Source organism: Artibeus jamaicensis, unplaced genomic scaffold (genome assembly GCF_021234435.1).
Source record: "Artibeus jamaicensis isolate MK-2021 breed Jamaican fruit bat unplaced genomic scaffold, CSHL_Jam_final contig_410, whole genome shotgun sequence".
NCBI classification, from domain to species: Eukaryota; Metazoa; Chordata; class Mammalia; order Chiroptera; family Phyllostomidae; genus Artibeus; species Artibeus jamaicensis.
The window spans coordinates 2117134-2144094 of NW_026521820.1; the positions used below are offsets into that span (position 1 = coordinate 2117134).

Below are 26961 nucleotides of genomic sequence, written 5' to 3' on the forward strand. Positions count from 1 at the left end.
GTTTGTACACGTATAAATATGTATGCTTGTATATATCCTGAAAAATACGTATTTTCTACTGTGGGTCATAGTAAAAAATATTTGAAAGCTACACTCTAGAGATGTTTACACATCTGCATAAGAATAGGGTGTTCATTTCAGCATTTGTTATATTGAAAACTTGAAGCAACTTAATTAAGCAACATAATTGTATATCTAAATGCTGTGGAAAAGTTTTTTAAAGGAATTAACTATATTTGAATATAACATGGATTGGGTCTCAAGAACAACACTGAAAGAAAAAGCAAGTTTTAAAGCAATAACTAGAGTAAATTTTTAAAAAATTATTATATAAACAATTTACGAGGACTGTCTGAAAAATATTCTTATAATATTAAAAATACATTTATTGAAGAATATACAAGATACAAAAAACATTGTACAAGGGACAGTGATGCTTTAATCCCCTTCTAAGCAGGGACCTCAAGACCTCTCAGTTGTCCTAGTCACCATCAGCTACCCTGTCATATTTTCCTGAATTTCACTGGTGGTCTCTCCCCTTTCAAAGGTCATTTTAGTTTTGGGAAAAGCCAGAATTCGCAGGGTGCCAAATCGGGGCTATAGGGTGGCTGAGTCATGTGGGTGATTTGGTGTTTCACCAAAAAACTCTTCACAAGACATGATGCATGAGCAGGCACATTGTCATGATGAAGCTGCCAATCACCAATTGCCCATAGCTGCATCTGTTTTCATTGTATTGCACATTGAGGTAGTATTCCCTATTAATTGTTTGGCCTGGTGGGGCATACTCATGATGGACAACACCCACCCAATCAAAAAACACAGTTAACGTGGTTTTGATCTTTCTGGGACTTTGCTGTGCCATCTTTGGGCATGGAGAACCAGGTAACTCCTGTTGGGACTACTGGGCCTTCGTTTCTAGATCATAGTCATAGACCCAGAATTCACCTCTGATTGTGACCTTAAGGAATCTGGTTCATTGGTAGTAGTTTGAATGAAGTGATTAGCAATTGCAGTATGATGTTCTTTTGCTCTGGTAGCAGAAGTTGTGGAATGAATTTTGCCACAACACAATTCATACAAGATCCTTCATCAAAATCTCAGGCACAGTAGTTTTTAGAATCCCCAGATCAGCTTCTAGTTTTCATACTGTCAGTTGCCAATCTTTGTTGATTGCAGCCTATAAACATTCAACATTCTCAAGGTGTTCTGCTTGTTGCAGGCCTTACAGAACATGGATCACTTTCAACAGATTCTCAACCATCTTTGAAACCTTTGTGCCACACTTTTAGTTGCGCTGCACTCATTGCATCATACCTGAAAGTTTTCTGAGTCATCCAAATAGTTTCTGAGGGGAATGTTCAAGCTTAATGCAAATGCAGATTTGTTCCTCTACTTGCTCAGTCATTTTGAATGCAACAGCCACATAGTACACATTTGCACTCAATGGCTTCTAATGCCTACACCGACAGTACAATGAAGTCATCATTGTTCATGCACGTGCATTCCAGTCCATTCTCTTTAGATGCCAAGTCATAGTAATGTCGCATGAACAGTTCTCATTATATTAACAATGGCTGGACTTTTTCCAGACAGACCTTGGATATATTTTAAATAATACAGAAAAAAGAAGGACTAGGTAAAATGATAACAGTTAATTCTATGCAGTAGGAATATGAGTGCTTATTATATTATTATTTTTATTTTTCTGTACTTTTAAACCTTGTAAGCAAAGTCATATCAAAAATCAACTTTACAGCCCTGGCTGGTGTAGCTCAGTGGGTTGAGCACAGGCCTGCAAACCAAACAATCACGGTTTGATTCCCAGGCAGGGCACATGCCTGGGTTGCAGGCCAGTTCCCAGCAGGGGACGTATGAGAGGCAACCACACATTGATATTTCTCTCCCTCTCTCCTTCCCTTCCCCTCTAAAGATAAATAAATAAAATCTTTTTAAAAAATCAACTTTACATTTCCTGCACTGTAATAGATTCCAGATTGAAATTTTTATTGTTTTTTCTGTTGTAAACAGTAGGCACCACTCTTATGCATGTATTATGTATATACAGAAAAATACAGAAGCGAATCATCAAGAAAAAGACCTCAAAGTAACTTGTTGAACAAAGGAGATAGATCCAGAGATTTTAACCAGCTCATCAGTAGTTACGTATCCAATGTACAGATGAGATACCCAGGTTCCTTACTCCCTCTTAAGGTATAAGTTTCTCTCAAGTTAATCATTTAAAAAGAGGGGAAAATTATGGTTGTATGTTTTTTGTTGAAGAACATTATAAAAAAATAAATTTAGTAACCAGATATCCAGTGTCAACTTACCCAGTCTGCTTTTGTGTCATTGGAAAGAAAGATAATTTAAGACATCTACAAACCTATGGTACACCTTTTCAAGTTTGATACATATCAGTTTGTCCATTGTAGGAGGAGAGTGGACCTAGGAGAACAAACAGGCTTCTGCTGAAAAGGAAATTAAAGGAGTTCATTTTGAAAAGTTAAAGAAAACTCATATGGTTAAGTATTTATTTCATGAACAAATAAAGGTAGAGGGCAGTTTATAAGTATTTATAGAATTTTGGTAAATAATCTCTTTCAAGGAGGTCTATCTAGGGAAGAAGTTCAACATTCATGAGGCAATCCTGAATACAATTAATTCTTTTACTATATCTTTTACACTTTAATCAGGTCTCTTTAGTTGATGCTTTTTTTATTCTCACTTCTCCCTTCATTGCCTTTCTTTGTAGAACAAAATGTGCTTGTCTTCAAATGACAGCCAGGAATGCTGAAATTTGCCCCTTGTCAAGAGATAAAATAACCATTGGATATAAATATAAAAGACTACAGAGACACATACCAACTGGGTAAGATACCTTGAGGATTGTTACAGGGTGTTTGTATCTTCGAAGGTTGGTTCTTTATTATTGTACCTGTAGTCTTACAGATATTAAATCTTAATTTTTTATATCAAAAACCTAAATTAAGGAATTAAAAAAATAACAAACCTGTATATTGGTTTTGGAAATGGAGTGAGAGACCACATATGTATCATGCAGAATGTACATGAACCAAACACTCATGTGCTTTTGGTCTGGCTTTTACCCTCTAGACTTAGCCTTCTTTGGGAAGCTGTTCCCCCTTAAGAAATATCCTGTGCTAAGCTCTTCTAAGAACTGGGAATTTTCAGACTTTCAAGGTTGTTATTAAAAAATAAACAAACAACCCTGGCTTATGTGGCTCAGTTGGATTGAGTGCTGGCCTACAAACCAAAGGGTCTCTGGTTTGATTCCCAGTCAGGGCACATGCCTGGGTTGCAAGCTAGGTTCCTTAGGGAGTATGTGAGAGGCAACCACGCATTGATGTTTCTTTCCCTCTCTTTTTCTGTCCCTTCCCCTCTGTCTAGAAATAAATAAAATCTTTAAAATATATAGATAGATAAAAAAATAAAAAATAAACAGAACATTTTTCCTTCTTGACATTCCTTTCCCAGACATTTTCTTCTTAGACATTCTGGATTTTTAAAGAGCTAATATTTACTATGTGCCAGGTATTGTCCTAAGCACCTTGTAAATGCTGACTCATTTAAATTTCACGAAACAATCCTATGATACTTTATATATAAATATAAAATCCAGAGCTTCTGGTCAAGATTGTGATGTAGGCAGACATGGCTCACCTCTTTGTACAACCACATTAAAATTACAACTAAAACACAGAACAACCATCACTCAGAACTGTCAGAAATTGAGTTGATCAGAAGTATGACAACTTCGGAATTAAAGAAACCACACATCCAAACTGGTAGGAGGGGCTCAGATGCGGAATGCGCTGGTCTCTCACCCATGTGTGATGGATAAAAATTTGGGAAGGATATCTCAGGAGTGAGCAGGCCCACCTCCATACCAGGCCTGCCAGTACAGGGTTCCAGTGCAAGGGAGATAAGTCCCCATAACTTATGGCTGCAAAAACCAGCATGGATTGAGTCAGTGGAAGTAACTGCTGGAACCATAACCAGTTCCTCTTAAAAAACTCACACACAGATTCACCTACTCAGACTCTCCCTCTGAGCTCCAGCACAGGGGTGGCAGCTTGAAGGGCCCCAGTGGCATACTGGGAGAGGCTGAAGTACCTGGCATCAGGGCCAGCAGAGGACATTGTCCCTTTTCTGAGCCCTTCCTCCACAGAGCCATGGTGCTGGCAGGGTGGAGCCATATTTGACTCCATCAACCTGGCTAACACTGTTTGACTCATCTTGGAGATCCCCAGAGACTCCTCCCCATCCCATCCATACTGCTTTTACACATGAATGGCTTCTTCACAACTTCCTAAATCCTATCAAACAAGCAATAGCTGGCCTTAGTGAGCTCTAGGCAGGGCACTAGCAACAGCCAGTTTAGCTTCACAGGTTGGCTTTGCCTGGGAATCTCCCAGCCCAGCACAACTAGCAGCCTTCTTAGGTTGCTTTATAGCTCAGGAAGGGTTGCCAGGCAAAGCATAGGTGAGGACTGACCTTGGCCAGCACCATCTTGGAAACCCCAGGACCAGTGCACCCAGTGGACAGCTACAGATCACTTCAGAGGGCCATCACTCTGCTTCTGCACAGCTGATCCTCCACAGAGGGCAGGAATTGGAACTAATTGGTCACAGCAAATCCTTGCCTGGGTGAATTCCTGCCATTGATCTGCCAGCAACAGCTAAGGCTCAACTACAAGAATGTGTGCTAAGCCCACACTAAGGGCGCACCTCTCATACCCAGCTTGGGTAAATGGGGAGGCTGTGCCACTGGACCCTATAAGACACCTACTACTTAGGGTACACTAGCAAGACATGGAGTCAAAGCAGCTCTACCTAATACATAGAAACAAACACAGGGAGGCTGCCAAAACAAGGAGATAAACATGGCCCAAATGAAAAAACAAATCAAAACTCCAGAAAAAGAGCTGAAAGAAGTGGAGATAAGCAATCTATCAGGTGTGGAGTTCAAAACATTGGTTATGACGATGCTCAAGGAACTTAGGACCTGAGCATCATAAAAAGATCCAGTCAAAATCAAAGAATTCACTAAACAAAAGAACAATTTACAGGGAAACTATAGAGTGGATGAAGCTAAGAGTCAAATCAATGATTTGAAATATAAGGAAGCAAAAAAACAACCAATCAGAACAAGAAGAAAAAAAGAATTTTAAAAAATGAGGATAGTATAAGCAGCCTCTGGGACAACTTCAAGAGGTCCCACATTCGCTTTATGGATGCTGGAAGTAGAAGAGAAAGAGCAAGAAATTGGAAATCTGTTTGGAAAAAATGATGAAACTTACCTAACTTGGCAAAGGCAATAGACATGCAAGTCCAGGAAGCATAAAGAGTCCTAATCAAGTTGGATCCAAAGAGGACCACACCAAGAAACGTCATAAAGAAAAGGGTTAAAAATAAAGAGAAACTCTTATAAACAACACTAGAAACGCAGAGAATTACCTACAAAGGAGTTTTCATAAGTCTGTCAGCTGATTTCTCAAAAGAAACTTGGCAGACAAGAAGTCCTGGCAACAAATATTCACAGTGATGGAAAGCAAGGGCCTATACCAAGATGACTCTATACAGCAAAGCTACCATTTAGAATGGGAGGGCAGATAAAGTGCTTCCCAGACAAGGTAAAGCTAAAGGAATCCATCACCACCAAGCCATTATTACATGAAATGTTAAGGGGACTTATTTAAGGAAAAGAATATTAGAAGTATGAACATTAAAATGACAACAAATTCACAACTATCAACAACTGAATCTAAAAAGTAAACTAAGCAAACAACTAGAACGGGAACAGAATCATAGGTATGGGAATTATTTGGAGGGTTATCAGCTGGCAGGGGGAAGGGGAAGATGGGGGAAATGGTACAGGGATAAAGAAGCATAATTGATAGGAAAAAATAGGCAGGAGGATGTTAAGAATAGTATAGGAAAGGGAGAAGCCAAAGAACTTGCATGCACGACCTATGGACATGAACTAAGGTGGGGGGTATTGCTGGGGGGAAGGGGGTTACTGGGTGGAATTAGGCAAAGGGAAAATAATTGGGACAACTTAATAGCATAATCAATAAAATATACTTAACAATAAAATCCTCATTTTAAAAATGGAAAATTGAAGCACAGAGGTTAAATAACTCATCCAAGATAACATAGCTAGTTAATGCTGGAGTTGTGATGGGAACCCCAGGCAGTCTAGCTCTAAAATCCTTCCTTCTCACTTAGTCTGCAATTATTAGTGACTAGCATTATTAACTTCTTTTGGTTTTAATTTACACTGCCTGATTTTCTCTTGTATATTTATTGACAGCATTTATGAATGCAGCCTGTTGTGTAAGTGTAATCGGCGAATGTGTCAAAATCGAGTTGTTCAGCATGGACCTCAAGTGCGGCTACAGGTGTTCAAAACTGAGAAGAAGGGATGGGGAGTACGCTGCCTAGATGACATCGACAGAGGGACATTTGTTTGCACTTACTCAGGTAAAGCAAGGGTTTATTTTCAAATGATTGTATCTGCATCTCTGAATTTCCATTTTACCAGTCTAGGCCATTGAGTTCTTATAGCAAGGACAAGAGCAACAATATATAGGAGGAGTATACAGAGGAAGGAAAGTGACTGGGAACTTGGATACTGAAGGAATGAGATGCCTTAGGAAGTGACATTCTAGAAAATAAAGGCTCAGAAATAAAATTTGGGTTATTGTGTGAGGCATCTTTTTTGTCTTCACGGCTAAAAATGCTTTGGTGTAAGATAAGAAAACATTTTAAATATGAAAACTAAATTACTGAATTATCAATTTAGGACAACCTTATTCAATGTTTTGAGCTATTAAAATTTAATAAGGTACCCTGACCAGTGTAGCTCAGTTGGTTGGGTGACATCCTCCAAAGCAAAGTGTCACCAGTTTAGTTCCTGGTCATGGCACATGTCTTTCAGCCAGTCCCCAGTTGGTATACATGCAAGAGGCATCCCATTGATGTTTCTGTCACACATCGATGTTTTTCTCCTCTCTTTCTCCCTCCCCTCTCCTCTCTGTAACATTAAATAAATAAAATCTTTTTCAAAATGGATTTAATAAGGTAATTTTGTAATAAATGCATGCATGTGATGATTCAGGCAATGACTTTAGGCAGCACACTTCATTTCAGATCCTCAAGAGTTCCCACATTCTGAGCAAAACCTTGCAACCATTGTGTTACAGTTGTAGTTATTGATTCTTTAGGACCACAGCCCCAAGGCCATACATGTCAGCCTCCAGCAGTCTTAACCATTTAACCTCAGAGTGTTAGACAGAGTTCCTTATTCTCTTAGGAAATGAGGGTTGAGAAAGCATGGCTCTATTAGAGCCAGTCTAAAGGTGCTGGTCTGAGTCTTTGAACTAGGCAGCAGGGACCAGAGCAACCCTCCTCATTTGAATTTCCAGGTTCACTTCATTGAGGGCAAGGATTATCAGAATTCAGAATAGTCCCACTTGGATCCCTGCCACATACCACTTACAGGCACACAACTTGCCTAGATTGTCATCTCTTACATTTTTCAAAATAACTCTTTGATGAAAATCAGCTGCCTATAAAATGCCAAATATATGCAAGGAAGTATTGCCTTTATCTGCACTGCATATCTAGCAAAATGCAACTAAGGTATTTGATCTAGCTGCTAACTTTGGTTTGTTAACTGTAATTTTGTGTCCCTTGGGGAGAAAAATGCATAAACTTTAGACAGATTTTAATGTTACACTGGGACTTAACATGAAAATAATAGACACATAGATAGCATCACTGATTTAAATGCCACTTTATAAAACCAGTATTGATTTTAAGTGATAAAGCGTTTTTATCTAGACACAAAATCTTCAATGCTAATTCATCTTGCTAATTTTCTGGAATGCTTTCTGATCTATGTTTTTGTTTTATATTGTAACTAAATCTCTCTTCTTTCATGTTATACCAGAATAGACAAGTGCTTTTTTTAAAATGTCCTTTACTTTTTTATGTACTGGAAGACATGAAATTTGTTACTGGTCTTTTATTATTCCTTGCAGTAGTTCTGTAGGATGTTAATGTGTTTATCTTCATTCTATAAATAAGGTACACCTCACTGAGTTCTTTAGTTATGGAGCAGAATAGAGATACCATTTTGTTGCTTAGCAATTACTACATTTTTTTTTGTCTTTCTGAGCTCTTTTACTTTCTCTTAGGAAGATTATTAAGCAGATCTAACACTGAGAAACCTGATGCTATTGGTGAAAATAGAAAAGAAGAAAATACTATGAAAAATGTGCTTTCAAAAAGGAGGAAAATGGAAGTTGCAGATTGTGAGGTTGAAGTTATCCCATTAGAATTGGATAAAAGTGCTAAAACTGAAGAGTGTCCAGCTAAGTTTAAAAATAATCCAAAAAAGCCTATTATGTAAGTAAGATCTTAGGAACCCAATCAAAAACTAATCTATAATATTGATCAAGAGTGGTTGGTTGTCCGTCCTTCCTTCCTCCCTTTTTCCCTCCCTCCCTCCCTTCCTTATTTCCTTCCTTTTTTTCTTTCTTTCCTCACACTCCTATATACTTTATATATATAAACTTGCTTCACAGTTGTAAGTTTAACACTGAAAAATCTAGGACACTTAGATTTAAAAATCTAGGCAACATACTTTATTTCCTCAGTGTTCCACCATTTCAGGAGTTTTACCTTTAAAAACTTTATGATTTTAATCAGGTTCTTACGGATGTCATACTTTGCAGTTTTATTTTCTCTCATTCTATTTCCAACACTTTTCATAGATTTTCCTTTTTTTTATTTTTTTAAAATTTTTTATTGATTATGCTGTTACAGTTGTTCTATTCCCCCCTTCATTCCCCTCCACCCTACCCCCCATCCCCACCATTACCCCCCCCTTTAGTTTATGACCATGTGTCTCAATTCCTTTAGATTCTATACTTCCAATGCTATTCTTGCCCCCCCATCTATTTTCTATCTACTGTCTATGCTACTTATTTTCTGTACCTTCTCCCCCCTTCTCCTCCTCCCACTCCCCTGTTGCTAACCCTCCTTGAGATCTTCATTTCTATGTTTCCACTCCTGATCTAGCTGTCCTTTTAGTTTGCTTTTGTTTTAGGTGTGGTTGTTAATAACTGTGAGTTTGTTGTCCTTTCACTGTTCATGTTTCTTTAACTTCTTTTTCTTAGATAAGTCCCTTTAACATTTCACATAATAAGGGCTTGGTGATGATGAACTCCTTGAATTTGATCTTATCTGAGAAGCACTTTATCTGTCCTTCCATTCTAAATGAAAGTTTTGCTGGATTAGATTTTCCTTTTTGAATATATTTAAAAATATGATTGACTTTAAAATATGATCATATTCTTTTTTCTGGTAAGGGTCAGACATAGATATTATTATTTAGATTAATTTCTAATGGATCTTTCCATAACATTTATATTATCTGTATTTCAAGGTCTAGTAAAGAAAATAACTTTGATTTTCTTTTCAGAGATATGAAATGTAACAATATTTCAAGAATTCGATATCATTCAGCCATTACAACTCTGAAGACCAAGATAGCTATTATTCAACCTGATGGGAGAAAAATGGTAAAAACTGCAAAATATAGATGGGGTCCTTCTGAGAACACTATTATCTCACCTTTCTAACTTAATCTCACCTAACTATATTACTTAGTTCAAATTGTTTGTGATACCTATTAATGTATAGGATTTTTTTTTTTTTTACTGTTTTGGAATGGGTGTACTGTTGAAGTGTTAATGGTCATGGTTTATTAGTATCTTCCATGGTGCTTAGCATGTTCCAAAATTTAGACTTTTAAGGAGAATGTTGGTCATGATCTAATAGTGTATTCCACTGAGACTGAGAGCTAGCTATTCATTTGAGAATTTATAGATGCTAAAGTGTTTGAGTTGATAATAATAAGAAAAATAGTAAGAAAGAGGATGGAGTAATTTAGGTTGTGGGGTACATGAAAAAGAGGAGATGCAACCTAATGAAATGTCATCCAGAAAGCAACATTTTACATGATAACCTCTGGAGATACATTTTTCAATCTGAACTGAGGATGACTAGTCAGAGACTATAACCTAGAAGCAGAGAAAGATGCAGGAAAAAGAAGAGAAGTAAATGTAATGGTAGTTCACATTAGGGCTTTGATGAAAAATAAAAACTTTTTCCTGGGTGTTGGACAAATTTCACCCTCTGCCTACTAACATGGATCAGGAACCTCCTTAGTATCACATAATTATGAAGAGGTTGGGTCATAGTATCACACAGACATAGATTTGACTTTCAGTTATGCTGCTTACTAGCTGGGTGACCTCCTTCCCTACATTTCTTTATCTGATAAATGAGGGTAATATCTAAGTCAGTTAAGAGGATTAAATGAGATAAATATCAGAAATCCTTTATATGGAGCTTGACACCCAGGAAGTGCTTAATAAATGTTGGCTATTTAAGTACTTGAATAACAATAATGTCAGTGTTTTCTGAGCATTTAGTTTAGTGCTATGCATTGTGCTAAGCAGATAACTCCTTTGTTTTATGTTTATTTTTATTTTTACTTTATTTTATTTATTTTTTAATTGGTGTTCAAGTACAGTTTTCTGCCTTTTCCCCCAGCAGATAACTCTTTTGAAGAGTTATTGTCATTTTAAGTGACTGCAGTGTCTACACTGCATAAACTTTTTACCCTGGCTGCTGTGGCTCAGTGGATTGAATACCAGCAACAAAACAGAAGGTTGCCTGTTCAATTTCCCTGGCCAGAGCACAAGTCTGGAGCAGACCAGGTCCCTAGACAGGGTGTGTGAGGGACAAGTGATCTGTGTTTCTTCCTCCCTAGTCCTCTTTCTAAAAATAAAAAAATAAAATCTTTAAAAAAATGGCAACTTCTTTAACCTTTTTTTTTTTTGGAAGTAGAAACTAGCCACAGTATTTTTATCTTTGTACACCTTATACTTGAAGCCAAATTCATAGTCTGGTATCAGAATTGAGGGATACAGATGTATTTGAATTTTATTTTAAATTTTAATGCTTAAAGAATGTCTTGAATGTTTTTAAAGTCTTTATACCTATAGTTTACTAACATGCCTACAAGCAGAACACAGCCAAAAGGGCTCCTTCATTCCTAAGTTTCCTTCTGATATCAGCTTTGAGGCTTTCAAAATTAATGCAGTGGCTATAGCCCATGAAGACTGACACTTGATGAAAAAGAACTGCTGAATTAAATTTTTTTTCCTGACCTAAAAAGTAACATTTTCCTTGTTTTCTTTTAAGGGATTTGCTTCCTCAGAATCTATCACTTCTGAAGGTAATGATGAATTTAAATCAACTCAAATACATTTGACCACTAAAGCTAACGATATAAAAAGTAGGTTTTATTTAACTTTGTGCCTACCTCTTCTGCCTTTTTGTCTGTCTTGCTCAATATCTGTGGTTTATTTTCTCAGACCCCAAAACAAACATGCTGTATCCATCACAAAAGCTACTACTTGTCTAAATCACACATTGGTAAGCTACATAGAGTTTGTGGGCCAGTGTATGACCCACCCATCAGCTAAGATGATTTTTTTACCTTTCTAAATAACTGATAAAAAGATGAATAATATTTGATGGCACTTGAAAATTACATGAAATTATAATTTGTGTCTATAAATAAAGTTTTATTGAAACAGCCACACTCATTCATTTACATATTGTCTCTACTTTAACGCTATAGCAGCAGAACTAAATAATCATGACAGAGACCATATGGCCCAAAACAAGCCTAAAATATTTGCTGTTTAGCCCCTAATACAAGTTTGTTGACCCCTCTTCTAGATTCCACTAGTGATCTATATGGCAGGAAGGAATAGGGTGGACAAACTCTTAGCCTACATTATCCATGATGTTATCTGTGGCTGTGAAAGCATTTCAAAGCAGCCATTTCCTCACTCTTTGGGGCCCCTTTGAAAATGAAAACACAGCATTCTCCTGCAATTTTTCAGCCTAAACTATTGCTGGGGATGCTCAGCAAAAAGTGAAAATATTGCTACCCTGAGTGTTACCAGCTTTGCTGTAATTAATATTATGACGTGACAAGCCTGTGTTTTGGTACTTTTGCATTTCAATATCCCTTAGTGGGGAGACATTACTGAGAGATGATCCTTTTTGAAGAACTGATCAACCATTTGTTCTTCTCCCTTTGAGATTCTTTATATCTGCACTCCCAATTCCCTACCTGGTCTTAGAGGATGGAGATTGGAGGAAGCTCCTTGTGTTGATGGAAGAGACCTGGTTCTTCTTGCTAACACATACAAAGAATTACAGATCACCAAATCTATTAGCATGTAATCAGTTTATTCGTGACCCATTCCCATGGAAAAGAATGGGACTGGGTAGAGTAGGAAGTGAAAGGCAAAGTTTCAGGGCAGAGCAGGGTGGCAAAAGTAAGAATAAGAATGGCTGAAGACCAGGGTGGCAAGCTCTCAGGCAGCCTGAGGCTAAATGGCCAAAGGCCCAGTGGCTTGGGAGCCAAGAGCGCCAAGAGCTCCAAGAATGCCTGGAGCTCCCATGAGGGATAGAGCGAGTCCTTTGTTCTGAGGACTTACATAGCTGGTCAGATAGGAGAAAAAAAGTTACATATTGATTAACGGGTAAATGTGGTGCCAGCTTTCCTGGGGATGTGACTACCCAAACTTAGGTATGTGTGGGGGTCTGTTATCCTGAATCCTTATTTTGCTCCAGACTCCATTTGTTCATCTTGTTGATGAACAAATGCGTGATAGGAGGCAGTTACAGTTGACCCTCAACATATCACAGCTCACTTATTGCGGCTTCACTGTATTGTGGGCTAACTTGCAATATAGTGAGGGACAACTGTATATTTCACTGGTGAGTACCCATATAGAATTTTATATGTTGTTAAAATTATGTAGGTTTAAGAGTGTAGGCAGTGTTTAAGAGCACATGAAGTGTTTATAAGAGTGTGGGAAAGGTTAGTAAGAGAGTGGGAAAGGTTTATGGGAGTATGGGAGGGGTTTGTAAAGCCTTAAAATATATATAAATAATAGAATAAATATAACATGCTGCTGCTTCTCAGATTTTCACCTATCGTGGGGGTCTCTGGAACGTAACTCCTGAGTTAGGTGAGGGATCATTGTAATTAAAATTGAGGCACTTTCCAAAGTTATTTATGGGCTCTTTCTGTAAGCATCGGGGACTCCCTCATAAAACAGTAACCAGAGGTAGACAGTTAACCAAAGTTGTTTCATGGGCTCCTTCTTTGGGCACCATGGACCCTCCTCTCCCACATTCGAGGCCTTGGGATGAAAGCACAGTTTCAAGGCTTTCTTTCCCAGATAGTAGAAATTCTACATAGAATTTCAAGGACTTCCCTTCTTTGCTAACATAGTGTTTCTTGTGATGTTGGAACACCTGGTATATTATCAGACCAGGCTCAGGACTGCTGAGTTAGCCTGTGAGACCTGTCTCCTTCCTCCTTCCTGCCTTGGTTTACTATTTATTCTACCTAATTGGTAAAAGGCATTTCCTGGCAACCAGGATGCTAGATGCTGGCCAGTTACAGTATTGCAGTCTCAGAGTTCTTCCTGTGCTGTCTCCTGCCTCACTTGACTGAAAAGGTCTATCCAGAAAAAGCATTCATGTATTAATTATAATTAATTGACCATTGTAGGGGAGAAAAGAATCTCTTCCTTTACCCGTCTTAGGTTGTTGGGCTGAGGCCCTGTAAATTAGGCTGACAAAACAAACAGAAGTTTATTACTATGTATTACCATTACCATATGTGTTATGCATGTAAACTTAGGAGTACAGTAGTCCCCCTTATCTACTGTTTCACATTTCAGTTCACAAGTTTTAAATTGTGTGCCCTCCTGAGTAGCATTATGAAATCTTATACTGTCCCACTCCATGTCACCCAGGACATGAATCATTCCTTTATCCATGGGTAAAGTATCCATCATAAAGTATGATGGATACAGTATCTGTCATAAAGTATGACGGATACAGTATCCGTCATAAAATATGATGGATACTGTATCCATCATACAGTATCCATGCTGTATATGATACTTGGTCATTAGTCACTTAGTAGCCATCTCACTGATCAGAATAATTGTTGTATTGGAGTGAATATGTACAAGTAACCCATGTAGTAGCCTAACATTACATCACAGTGCCCACCTCATTTACCTTCTCTCATTATGTAGGTATTATATCATCATAAGAAGAAAAGGGAGTATATTACAATAAGATATTTTGTGAGAGAACACATTTATGTAACTTTTATTGCAGTAAATTGTTGGAATTGTACGATTTTATTATTAGTTCTTGCTAATCTCTTACTGTGCCCAACTTATAAATTAAACTTTATCATAGCTATGTATGTATAGGAAAAAACAGTATTTATGGGGTTCAGTATAATCCTCAGTTCCAGCCATCTACTAGGGGTCTTGGAATGTATCTCCTACAGATAAGGGGGGACTGCTATACTAAGATGAATAATTCAGATTGGTGGCTTAGAATTCCAGTTTATCTAGAATCTTAGCCAAAATACAATAAATTTTTAGAGGTGTGACAAGACAAAAGAAAAGGACCTTTTAGTCTTTAGGGGGAGCAAATTGTGGGAAGGGAAATATATGGGAACTAATGGTAGATATAGGCTAATTAGTAAAGTTTGTTGTGTAGATTTCTCTGGTTCAGTCTCCAGGGCGATAGTATCTAGAGTTCTCTGGTGATTAACTTTGGTCCTTCCTGGTAGGGGAAGGGACACTTTTGTAAACTTATATCCTGCTTTTAAGCAGATGGGGGAGGCACAAAGCTTTTCTGGCATATGCTACTTAAATAATTCTTAAGTAAAAGAGGCATATTTGGGGCTGATATATTCTGATTTCCTTCACCATTTCAATGCATGTAAACTGTAATGAGTACTATTGCTTTTGGTTCTTTTGCCAGTCTCATTGACTACTGCAGTGTATATAAAAGGCACTAAAAAATTCATTATGTACTTTTAGTGCACACAAGTCATCTATGATTAAAGTATGAGTACTTGTAAGAACAGCAGCTTGTAATAGTAATGTTTAAATCAAGAACAGTGATTTTAGAGAAGTATAATTTCTTTATACTACTGAGGTGGCACAAAACTTTATAAAAATAAATGATTTGGGGCCTGTCTGGTGTAGCTCAGTGGATTGAGTGCAGGCCTGCAAACCAAAGGATTGCGGTTTGATTCCCAGTCAGGGCACATGCCTAGGTTGCAGGCCAGGTCCCTAGCAAGAGACACTTGAGAGGCAACCACACATTGATGTTTCTCTCACTCTCTTTCTCCCTCCCTTCCCTGCTCTCTAAAAATAAATAAAATCTTTAAAAAATAAATGATTTTGCTCATTTCATTTGATATGCATTTCACATATTTGAATATTCTAAGAACTTATTTTTAAAATTGATTAAGCAGTTCATCTTGTAAGGTATTGTTTGTAGAAGTGTGATTATTGAATTGTCATCTAGAAAAAACAGCAAGACTAATGTGTACAAAGCCTATAGCAATATAGTTATTGTAGAGGGTGACTTCAACAGGGTTTTTCTAGGCCTTTCATTGATGTCTTAAAGGCCTAGAGTACTCCCTACACACCATTATTACAGCTATTTAGAATATACTTAAATGCAGATTCCAAAGTTGAAGAGAGGTAAGTCAGTTTGTGAAGAGTAGAGATTAAATATGGTAACAGGAAGCAACATATAGATTCAGTAAAAGGTGTTGTTATATAGTAATAACATTTCTGGGTTTGTTACCCCACTTCCATTTATTATCGTGGATTAGGTGAGTCCCTTAAACCCTCAGAGGCTCAAAGTTTTCATATATAAAATTGGAGCACTGTCTACCATAACACATTATAAGGATTAGTGGTAATTAAAGCAACTAGCCTTTAATTAGTATTGTTAATTTCAGCAATATTGCTCAGCCAAGTGTTTCCTGACAATTCCTTCCAGAATGTTTTTTAGTGAACACAAGCTCAAATCCAGTTGAAGATTCTGAAGACAAACTCCTGATTGAATCAGATGTGATAGATAAAACTAAATGTAGAGAAGAAACTTCACTGGGGGGCAGATATAATGAAGCAACCACATTGGATAATCAGAATATTATGAAGGAATTTGAGGTTCAAATACTAAAGCCCCAAGAGAAAAAATCTCCAGCATGTCAAAACCAGCAGGTCATTTGTGGTGAAGAATTGTCAGGTGAAACCAAGAATACTTCATCTGACTCTCTAAAGTTCAGTAAAGGAAATGTGTTTTTACTGGATGCCACAAAAGAAGGAAATGTGGGCCGCTTTCTTAATGTGAGTATATGGGCTTTTTTCCTGTGCTTCTTACCAAAATTATAAGGAAAATATGAATAACAAATTCTAATGCCAGACTACCAGGATTAAGATGTCAATTTTTTCCACTTGTATGACCTTGGGCAAGATATTTAACCTCATACCTTATTTCTGACCTCTAATATTGAGATGATAATAATTGACTCATAGGATTAAGTAAATTATTTATATTTTATATAGTGTTTAAATAGTACCTGGCACATAGTAAACATCTGCTTAAGAAAATGATATAAATGGTATGTAAGAAAATTATTTACATTTATTGAAAGATTTTCAAGATTTGTTACTTCCAAAAACATCTCAGTGGGACTCATAGAATAAATTTCTCTTTTGAGTCTTATATAATACAATAGATCTTATTCAGAGATGCTTCTAATAGTTCAAAAAATCATTTAGAGGTATTTATGTTTTACTTACTTTCAGTAAGTTTTGAATGATTTAGTGGCTTAGTATAGAAAACCAGTACATTTATCAGAATATTGCATTTAACTATTCTACTCCTTTTTTTTATTCCCAAACCATATTCATTTTCTGTTTGTGTGTATGTTTGGTAAATATTTAGTAAGATTTATTTTCATTTATATAGAGAAATACTTATGAGTCCTCTGATTATTAAGGTTAGTTGACATTTAAGACTCCTGTTATCTTCATGATAAGAGGTATAATTTATATTATTGGTCATATTGCCTGTGTAAGGTGGATTTGGCATACCTTGTGGCCTTCCTATTAGACTTTTACCCTATCTTGCTTCCAACCATCAGACATGATTATCAAAGAATGTATGTTCTCAGGAATCCTATAGGGAAAAAAATCCCTTTCAACCTCTAGTCCTATTGTTTATATAGTCTGTCCTGTCTTTGGCGAACTGGACCATGTGGAAGCCCTGAACTGTCTGATTGAGAGCTGAGCCAGGCTCTCCTGTATGCCTTCCTGATCTCTGAGCTCCACTTTGTCTTTGTTTATCATATCCAAGAGAGTGAGGAAATGTCACGGAATGAGGAGAAGGACTTTGATTTCCTCCGCACATCCTTTGGAAAAGTCCACTCTATCACACCCCTGGATAAGGCCTTAATTATTCTCTTTGATCTGTATCTGAGCACTTCTTCTTCCCTGTGGGGTGGAATTAGCCTTGACATTTCCATTAAAATAAGAATGAAAGAAAGGAAGCCTGAATGACTCATGATTATTAAAAGCATTTCTTTTGATACCTTTAAAGTAAGCTCAGTGCCTCTTAAAATGTAACTTTTGAATAGTTTAAAATTTATGTGCAGTGATAATTTTACATGTAATTCAGCTGTCATGAGAAGAAAAAAAATAGTCTTAAGTTAGAAAATCTTTAAAAACAAAGAAAGTTTTCTTCCTAGGTGAATCTGCTAATTTGACTTGTTTCTTTTTCTCCTAATCAGAAGAGTACTTACTTGGTTAGCAGAGAATAGGATCCTCTCTTCCCATCATCTGTTCCCCAACTGCTGTTCTCGTTTTCTACTTTGACTACTTCTACACTGTTACCAGTCATGTCAGGAGATACATTAAAGAAGGATTCCCAGCAAAAGACTGGCTTTATTTCCCATCAGTTACGTTGAGTGGTGGCTGCACCAGCACAATTGGTTTGGTTTCACCTCTCCCAATCAGCACATCAGCCAGGTCCCTCCCTTTGTAGGAGAATAAAAACAGGTTCTTTCCCTCCCACTCTCCCTCCCTCCTTTCCTTCTTTCCTCTCTCTCTTTAATTTTTCTACCTAGATGATACATTTACATGATTTAAAATTTGAAATAAAATAATAAGCCCTGCAAAATATAAACATAGCTAAACAGAATTCTGTTTCAAGGTAGCTCTAAGCCCACCAAGTAAGCACCATGAGTAAAGGTAATAGGCCCCAATTAAAAAATTTATGAACAGGCAGTTATTAACATTGAAATTAAATGCTGGCCCAGATGCTCAAGGAATATCATGATTTGATTCTTTTATGAATCTGGTGATGGATGAATGTGTGGAGATGGCAGTTGGTGGGCAATAGAACAATATTAGAATGGTGGTAATAGGAGGAAATAGTATTGTCATGTGTAGAGGCCTTGAAACAAATAATGGTTAATGTTCAGCAGAAAAATAAGTTACTTACACACATCCCCTTTTCCAAAGGGCCTGTTTTTATTATGGTGTAAAACTCTGTATATAGTCTTCATATTAAACTCCTTTGTTATAAAAAGAAATACCTTGAGAAGTACTACCATATTTTTTGACTATAAGACGCACCTTTCCCCCACCAAATTTGGGAGGAATAATGGTTGTTAATGCTGCTGTTGAGTTCTGTTTACATTTACATTGGTGAAATATTATGTTATTTATGTTATTAAATGTTTTACCACATTTTAAAAAGGGTTTTATTTATTTATTTTTAGAGAGGGGAGGGGAGGGAGAAAGGGAGAGAAACAGCAATGTGTGGTTGCCTATTGCACGCCCCCTACTGGAGACCTGGCCCACAACCCAGGCTTGTACCCTAATTGGGAATTGAACCAGCAACTCTTTGGTTTGCAGGCCAGGACTCAATCCATTGAGCCACACTAGCCAGGGCTATTTTACCACATCTTTTGCTTCAAAAAATTTTTTCCTATTTTTCTCCAAAACCTGGGTGCGTCTTATGGTCCGAAAAATGAGGTATGCCCCATTCACCCTGTCCCCACTCCACCTATAGTAAAATAATTTTTATTACTTTCTTGTGTATTCTAAATAATGTTTCTTTATGCAAATACAAATAAATATAAATAAGTGTTCTTACATAAAAGGTAGCATATTGTAGTCACTGTCCCAAACCATGTTTTTTAAATTAACAATATACCTTGGAGATCTTTCCATATCTGGACACAGAGAGAGCTACTTATTTTTTTTTATTTACAGATGCATAGAATTCCATTGTGTTGATAATACCAGTTTATTTAACCAATTCTCTTTAGATAGTCTTTTAGTTTGTTTCCATACTTTTACTGTTAAAAACAATGCCCAGTGAATGATCTTACACATAGATACATGTGCAGATGTGTCTGTAGAATACATTATCAGAAGTAGGATTGGGTGAACAGATGAATGCATTTATAATATTAATCTTGATAGATTATCTTTTATAGAGGTTTATACCATTTCTCATTTCTACCAGCAAGATATAAGAGTGTCAGAAGACTTTTCTGAATGAATTACTATTAACAGGATTGTAGTGAGCTGTGATATTTTACATATTAGTCAACAAAAAAAAGAGAAAGAAAAAAAAGGCTATGTTGGAAACAATGGTATTGTAATTCTTCAAAGAAGAAGGCATCAAACTTTATGCTATTTCTAACCTCTGTTTTATTTGTTTTTTAACAGCATAGTTGTTGCCCAAATCTTTTGGTACAGAATGTTTTTGTAGAAACACATGACAGGAATTTTCCATTGGTGGCATTCTTCACCAACAGGTTTGAAATTTTTTGTGCCTTAATTTTGAAATTGTGACTTTAAAAATGACAATAGAAGACAAAAGAAACTAGACAGAGGGACAGGATAGGAGCAACAAAAAGGAAAAGTATGAAAATATATGTGCTGTAGCCTCTAATATCTGGTATCCCAGAATATTCAGTTATCACAAACTATTTCTATTCAACCAAATTTTAAAGAACTGAAATTTCGATTTTTATTTTCTCTGAGATTTAATACCCGAAAGAGCTAAGAATGGTAGTTCTCACCCAATTCAGTTCAGGGGATAAATGATGCAGACTGCTACAACTTCATGAAATCAGGATTATCCCCACCTCCCACACTGCAGGCCTCATCACATCACTGGTTTCCATTATTTGCAAAGCACACTTCTTCCTTGAGAATATTGACAGATTTCTTCTGACTCAGGATTTTAGTAGATTGAAAAGGAAACTCAAATAATTATTTTTTTAATGGAAGAGCAATCTTACTTGGTGGTTGTCAGGATAAACTGTATTTTTAAGAATAGTTAATGTTAATATGAAAATTAATATAATCAATTTGGCTAATTCAGGGTAATTTATCATTATTTTTAAATTTCTACTTTCTAGGTATGTGAAAGCAAGAACAGAACTAACGTGGGATTATGGTTATGAAGCTGGGACTGTTCCTGATAAAGAAATCCTCTGCCAATGTGGAGTTAATAAATGTAGAAAAAAAATATTATAAATCTGTAGCTGATGCCTATTCATGAAATCAGCTTATAAAGCTGAAATTAGAGCGATGCAAAAGAATAACCAGTTGTCAGTGGAATGTAGTTGGAATGAACCTCCTTGTCAGGGGGTTCATTTATGTGACTTAGAAATGCTAGGAACAAAATAAGAACATTTTCATAAGCATAGGGTATCTATTCTTACCACTAGATGACTTTATGTATGTAGGATGGAAGTGGATATTTTCAATGAAATACTACTATACAATTTGTAACTTGCTTGTAAATTATATAAGAGAAACTAGTGTCACATAGAATTCAGTTGTTCTTGTTTTTATTGTCTTTGAGTTCATGGACCCAAATGGCCGCATTTCACGACTTTACCTACAAATTTACTTATGTTTACTTCCTGGCAAATAGTTTACCATTATGGGGCATAAGGCAGGCAACAGAGTGAAGAATATAGCTCCATGAAGTACAATGCTGTGAAACCATTTGAGTGAGAAAGGGTGAGAAGGTCTTCTGTAGGGATGATTTTGGCAAACTCTTTGAGGTGAAGCTACTTTCCCACAGAGTTTCTTTACTCCTTCAGTATAAACACAGACAGAAAAAGAGAGAATAGAAACCTGAAGGAGTTGGAAGATTTTTGTTCTGGAATAGAGCCGCAAGAAAAGAAAACCTGGAAACTAGTCAGACTTGATTATTTGGGCCAAAAGGGATTATGTTGGGCAAGAATTTCATTAAAAACTGAGCTGAAGAGCTTGATATATGTACTTGGATTCTGCTGGGTATCATGTACAAATTGTTTTTCTAGAGAAAAAGGGAAGTAGTTATTTTTCTATGGGTTACTTAGCCCTGATCATTTTTCTATTAGAAAGGGGGATGGGAACCTCCAAGAGTAAAAACTAATTTTATTCTTTTTTTTAAAATTTTATTTAGTTGTTTTTCAAGTACATTTTTTTGTCTATTTCTCCCATCCCAGCCCCCCCACCCTGTGCTCCCCACTTCCCTCCCATTTCCTCCCCCCCTAGTCCTCATCCCTGTGTCTTTCATACTTGTTCCTCAAAATCCCTCCCCTTTTTCCCCCTTAAATTCCCTTCCCTCTCCCCTCTGGTCACTGTCCACTTGTTCTCTATTTCAGTGTCTTTGTTTTTATTCTGCTTGCTTGTTGGTTTTGTTGTTTAGCTTCCTGTTAAAGGTGAGATCATACGGTATTTGTCTTTCAACACTTGGCCTATTTCACTCAGCATAATGCTTTCCAGTTCCATCCATGTTGTTGCAAAGGGTAGTAGCTCCTTCTTTCTCTCTACTGCATAGAATTCCATAGTGTATATGTACCACAATTTTTTGATCCATTCATTTACTGATGGCCACCTAGATTGCTTCCAGCTCTTGGCTATTGTAAATTGTGCTATGAACATTGTGGTGCATAGGTTCTTTGAAATTGATGTTTTAGGATTCTTAGGATATAGTCCTGGCAGTGGAATTGCTGGGTCAAAAGGCAGGTCGATTTTTATTTTTCTGAGAAAAATTCCATACTGTTTTCCATAATGCTTGCACCAGTCTGCAATCCCACCAACAGTGAACTAAGGACCCCTTTTCCCCAAACCCTCTCCAACATTTGTTGTGTGTTGCTTTGTTTATGATAGCCATCCTGACTGGTGTAAAGTGGTATCTCATTGTGCTTTTAATTTGCATCTCTCTGATAGCTAATGATACTGAGCATCTCTTCATGTGTCTATGGATATTCTGTATGTCCTCCTTGGAGAAGTGTCTGTTCAAGTCCTTTTCCCATTTTTTAATTGGGTTAGATGTCTTAGAGTGGAGCCATGTAAGTTCTTTGTATATTTTGGAGATTAAACCTTTGTCTGAGGTATCATTGGCAAATATATTTTCCCATACAGTTGGTTGTCTTGCTAATTTAATACTGTTTTCTTTAGCCATGCAGAAGCTTTTTATTTTGATGAGATCCCATTTGTTTATTCTTTCCTTTATATTCCTTGCTCTAGAGGACATATCAGTAAAAATGTTGCTGCATAGAATATCTGAGATTTTCTTGCCCATGTTCTCCTGTGGGACTTTAATGGCGTCAGGACTTATATTTAAGTCTTTTATCCACCTTGAATTTATTTTGGTGTATGGTGTAAGTTGGTGCTCAAGTTTCATTTTTTTGCATGTAGCTGTCCAGTTCTCCCAACACCATTTGTTGAACAGGCTATCTTTACCCCATTTTATGTTACTGCCCCCTTTGTTGAATATTAATTGACTGTACAGAGTTGGGTTGATTTCTGGGCTCTCTGTTCTCTTCCATTGGTCTATGTGCCTGCTTTTATGCCAGTACCAGGCTGTTTTGATTACAGTGACTTTGTAATACAGTTTGATATTAGGTATTGTGATCCCTCCTACTTTGTTCTTCTTTCTCAAAAGTGCTACTGCTATTTGGGCTGGTTTATGGTTACATATAAATTTTTGAAGTGTTTGTTCTATGTCCGTAAAATATGCCACTGGTACTTTAATAGGTATTTCATTGAATCTGTATATTGCTTTAGGTAGTGTGGACAATTTGATGATGTTAATTCTTCCAATCCATGAACAAGGTATATGTTTCCATTTGTTTGTGTCTTCCCTGATTTCCTTCTTCAGTGCTGTGTGGTTTTCTGCATACACGTCTTTTACCTCCTTGGTTAGGTTATTCCCAGATATTTTATTTTTCTTTTTGCTATATTGAATGGGATTTTTTCCTTGATTTTTGCTTCTGCTGATTCATTGTTAGTATACAAAAATGCCTTTGATTTCTGGATGTTGACTTTGTATCCTGCTGTTTTGCCAAATTCATTAATTAGTTTGAGCAGTTTTTTGGTAGAGTCTATAGGATTTTCCATGTACACTATCATGTCATCTGCAAACAGTGACAGTTTTGTTTCCACCTTTCCTATTTGGATGCCTTTTATTTCCTTTTCTTGCCTAATTGCTGTGGGCAAAAATTCCAAAACTATATTGAATGGAAGTGGTGAAAGTGGGCATCCTTGTCTTCTTCCTGATATTAGTGGAAAAGCTTTTAGTTTTTTCCCATTGAGTATGATATTGGCTGTAGGTCTCTCATCTATTGCCTTTATTATATTGAGGAATGCTCCCTCTATTCCCACTTTGCTGAGTGTTTTTATCATTAATGGGTGTTGTACCTTATCAAAAGCTTTTTCCGCATCTATTGATATGATCATGTGGTTTTTGTCTTTGCTTTTGTTTATGTGATGAATTACATTTACTGATTTGCGAATGTTGAAGCATCCTTGCATCCCTGGGATGAATCCCACTTGGTCATGGTGTATATAATCTTTTGGATATATTGTTGGATGCGATTTGCCAATATTTATTGAGGATTTTAGCATCTATGTTCATCAGCAATATTGGCCTGAAGTTTTCTTTCTTTGTTGTATCTTTATCTGGTTTTAAAATTAGAATGATGCTGGCTTCATAAAAGGAGTTTGGGAGTTTTCTGTCCTTCTGGATTTTTTGGAATAGTCTGTGAAGAATAGGGGTTAGCTCTTCCTTAAATGCTTCGTAGAATTCTCCTGTGAAACTCTGGTCCAGGGCTTTTGTGTGACGGGAGTTTTTTGATTACTGCTTCAATTTCATTCGCTGCTATTGGTCTATTCAGGTTTTCTACTTCTTTTTCATTGAGTTTTGGGAGATTATATTTTTCTAGAAATGTGTCCATTTCCCCTGGGTTCTCAAATTTCTTGACATACAGTTCTTCATAGTAATTTCTTACAATCCTTTCTATTTCTGTGGTATCAGTTGTAATCTCTCCTGTTTCATTTCTGATTGTGTTTATTTGAGTCCTCTCTCCTCTTTTCTTAATGAGCCTACTTAAAGGCTTGTCTATTTTGTTTATCTTCTCAAAGAACGAACTCCTGGATTCATTGATCCTTAGAATTGTGCTTTTAGTCTCTATGTCATTTAGTTCTGCTCTGATCTTGGTTATTTCCTTCCTTCTACTTGCTTTGGGCTGTTTTAGTTCTTGCAGGGGTAGAGTAAGGTTGTTTGTTTGAAATGTTTCTATCTTTTTTAGGTAGGCCTTTATTGCTATAAACTTCCCTCTCAGGACTGCCTTTGCTATGTCCCATAAGTTTTGGGTTGTTGTGAGATCGTTTTCATTTGTTTCCAGAAACTTTTTGATTTCTTTCCTAATTTCATTTTGACCCATTTGTTGTTTAATATCATACCATTCAGTCTTCATGATTTTGGGTGTTTTGGATTTTTTCCTTTGGGGTTGGTTTCCAGTTTCAGTCCCTTGTGGTCAGAGAAAATGCTTGGTGTGATTTCAATATTCTTGAATTTGTTGAGGCTTGTTTTATGCCCTATCATGTGGTCTATCTTTGAGAATTCTCCATGTGCATTTGAAAAGAATATATATTTAGCTTCTTTGGGGTGAAGAGCTCTGTATATATCAGGTGCATTTCATGAAGGGTGTTGTTTAATGCTGCAATGTCTTTGTTCATATTTTGTTTGGAAGATCTGTCCATTTTTGATAGTGGGGTGTTAAAATCCCCCACTATAATTGTGTTGCTGTCAATATCTTTCTTGAATTCCTCTAAGATTTTCTTGATATATTTGGGTGCTTCTGTGTTGGGTGCATATATATTTATGATGTTAATGTCTTCTTGGTGGATTCTTCTTTTGAGTATTATGAAGTGACCTTCTGGGTCTCTCTTTATGGCTCTTTTTTTGAAGTCTATTTTGTCTGATATGAGAATTGCTACCCCAGCTTTTTTTTCTTGTCCATTTGCTTGGAAAAATTTGTTTCCAGCCTTTCACTTTTAGTCTGTGGTGGTCTTTTGTCCTGAGGTGGGTCTCTTGTAGGCAGCATATGTGTGGGTTATGCTTTCCTATCCATGCAGCTATTCTGTGTCTTTTGATTGGAGCATTTAATCCATTTATGTTTAAGGTTATTATTGATAGGTACTTATTCATTGCCTTTTTTTGTACCTGTGTTCCTCTCTGTCTGTCTCTTTTCCTTCCTTCCCTTAAAGCAGTCCTTTTAGTATTTCTTGTAGGACTGGTTTGATGGCAGCATATTCTTTTAGACCTCTTTTGTCTTGGAAGCTCTTTATTGGGCCTTCTATCTTGATTGAGAGCCTTGCTGGGTAAAGTAGCCTTGGTTGTAGGCCTCTGGTTCTCATTACTTGGAATATTTCTTGCCATTCTCTTCTTGCTTGGAGTGTTTCCACTGAGAAATCAGTGGCTAACCTTATTGGGGCTCCCTTGTACGTTATTCCTTTTTTCTCCCTTGCTGGCTTTAAGATTCTCTCTTTGTCTTGGAATTTTGCCATTTTAATGATGATGTGTCTTGAAGTGGGCCTCCTTGGGTTCCTCTTGAATGGGACTCTGTTTGGTTCCTGGATTTGTGTGACTTTTTCTCTCATCAAATTAGGGAAATTTTCTCTCATTACTCTTTCAAATATGTTTTTATCCCTTGTTCTTCTTCTTCTGCTTCTGGTATTCCTATTATTTGGATATTATTATGTTTCATATTGTCTTGCATTTCTCTTAATCCCTCTTCATTCTTTCTGAGCCTCTTTTCCCTTTCCTGTTCCTTCTGTGAGATGCTTTCTACTTTGTCCTCCAACTCACTAATCCGATCTTCTGTCTCATCTACCCTATTTTTAATGCTTTCTACTGTGTTTTTCAATTCAGAAATTGTATTCTTCATTTCCTCTTGGCCTTTGCTAATAGTTTCCATTTCCTTTTTCCTGTTGATACAGTTAGCGGTGAGATCATTATAGCTCCCCTGTAGTTTCTGGTAGCTCATTGTGAGCTTTCGAACTTCCTGATTACCAGTGCTTTGAATTCAGTATCTGATAGGTGACTTGTCTCTATTTCATCTAACATTCTTTCTGAAATTTCTGCTTTTCCTTTCATTTGGGGATTGTTTCTTTGTCTTCCCATTGTTTGTGAGACTCTTCTTGTTAGCCTCAGCTTCTTAGATTAATCTGTTTTGACACCTGGGTTTATGGTGTGAACTTCTATGGTAGAATGCCTGTGACTTTCAGTGGTGCAGTCTCTTTTGATTATCCTGTCGTTCTCTGCTTCCACCTACTCAATTATGCAGCAACTTTTGGCTTCTCTCCTACAGCAAAGTGCAATTTGTCTCTCTGACTCTACTATTGGGAGTCCTCTTCTATGGGTCCAGCTCTGGTCTTTTCGTATTTTCAAGTTGATTGTGACTCTTGTGGGTAAAAGAAAGAAAAGACAAGGAAAGAAATAAAAGGAAGAAAGGAAAAAAAGGGTAGGGGAATGGAAGAAAGAGCAATAAGTTTAGAAAGAAAAGAAGGAATAAAACAAAATTTGAGAAAAGAAGACAAAAGTATTGAAAGATCAAACTAATAAAATTTAAGAG

At 36.8% G+C, this 26961-nt stretch overlaps 1 protein-coding gene across 16 annotated transcripts in view; it reads left to right on the forward strand.

Annotated features, from left to right (window-relative positions):
- The window catches only part of SETDB2 (SET domain bifurcated histone lysine methyltransferase 2), a 62455-nt gene extending 41577 nt beyond the window's left edge, over positions 1-20878 (forward strand). For 13 of the 16 annotated variants that reach the window (XM_053665361.1, XM_053665359.1, XM_053665358.1 and 10 more), the window contains 8 exons: positions 2756-2872; positions 6337-6506; positions 8225-8435; positions 9514-9613; positions 11304-11397; positions 16017-16366; positions 19763-19851; positions 20461-20878. In XM_053665361.1, the coding sequence (XP_053521336.1) occupies positions 2756-2872; positions 6337-6506; positions 8225-8435; positions 9514-9613; positions 11304-11397; positions 16017-16366; positions 19763-19851; positions 20461-20578 (1249 nt within the window). In that variant the 3' untranslated portion in view covers positions 20579-20878. The remainder of the gene's footprint in view (positions 1-2755; positions 2873-6336; positions 6507-8224; positions 8436-9513; positions 9614-11303; positions 11398-16016; positions 16367-19762; positions 19852-20460) is intronic. The other 3 variants (XM_053665366.1, XM_053665373.1, XM_053665364.1) reach the window with 2 other exon arrangements.
- Positions 20879-26961: the final 6083 nt, after the last annotated feature.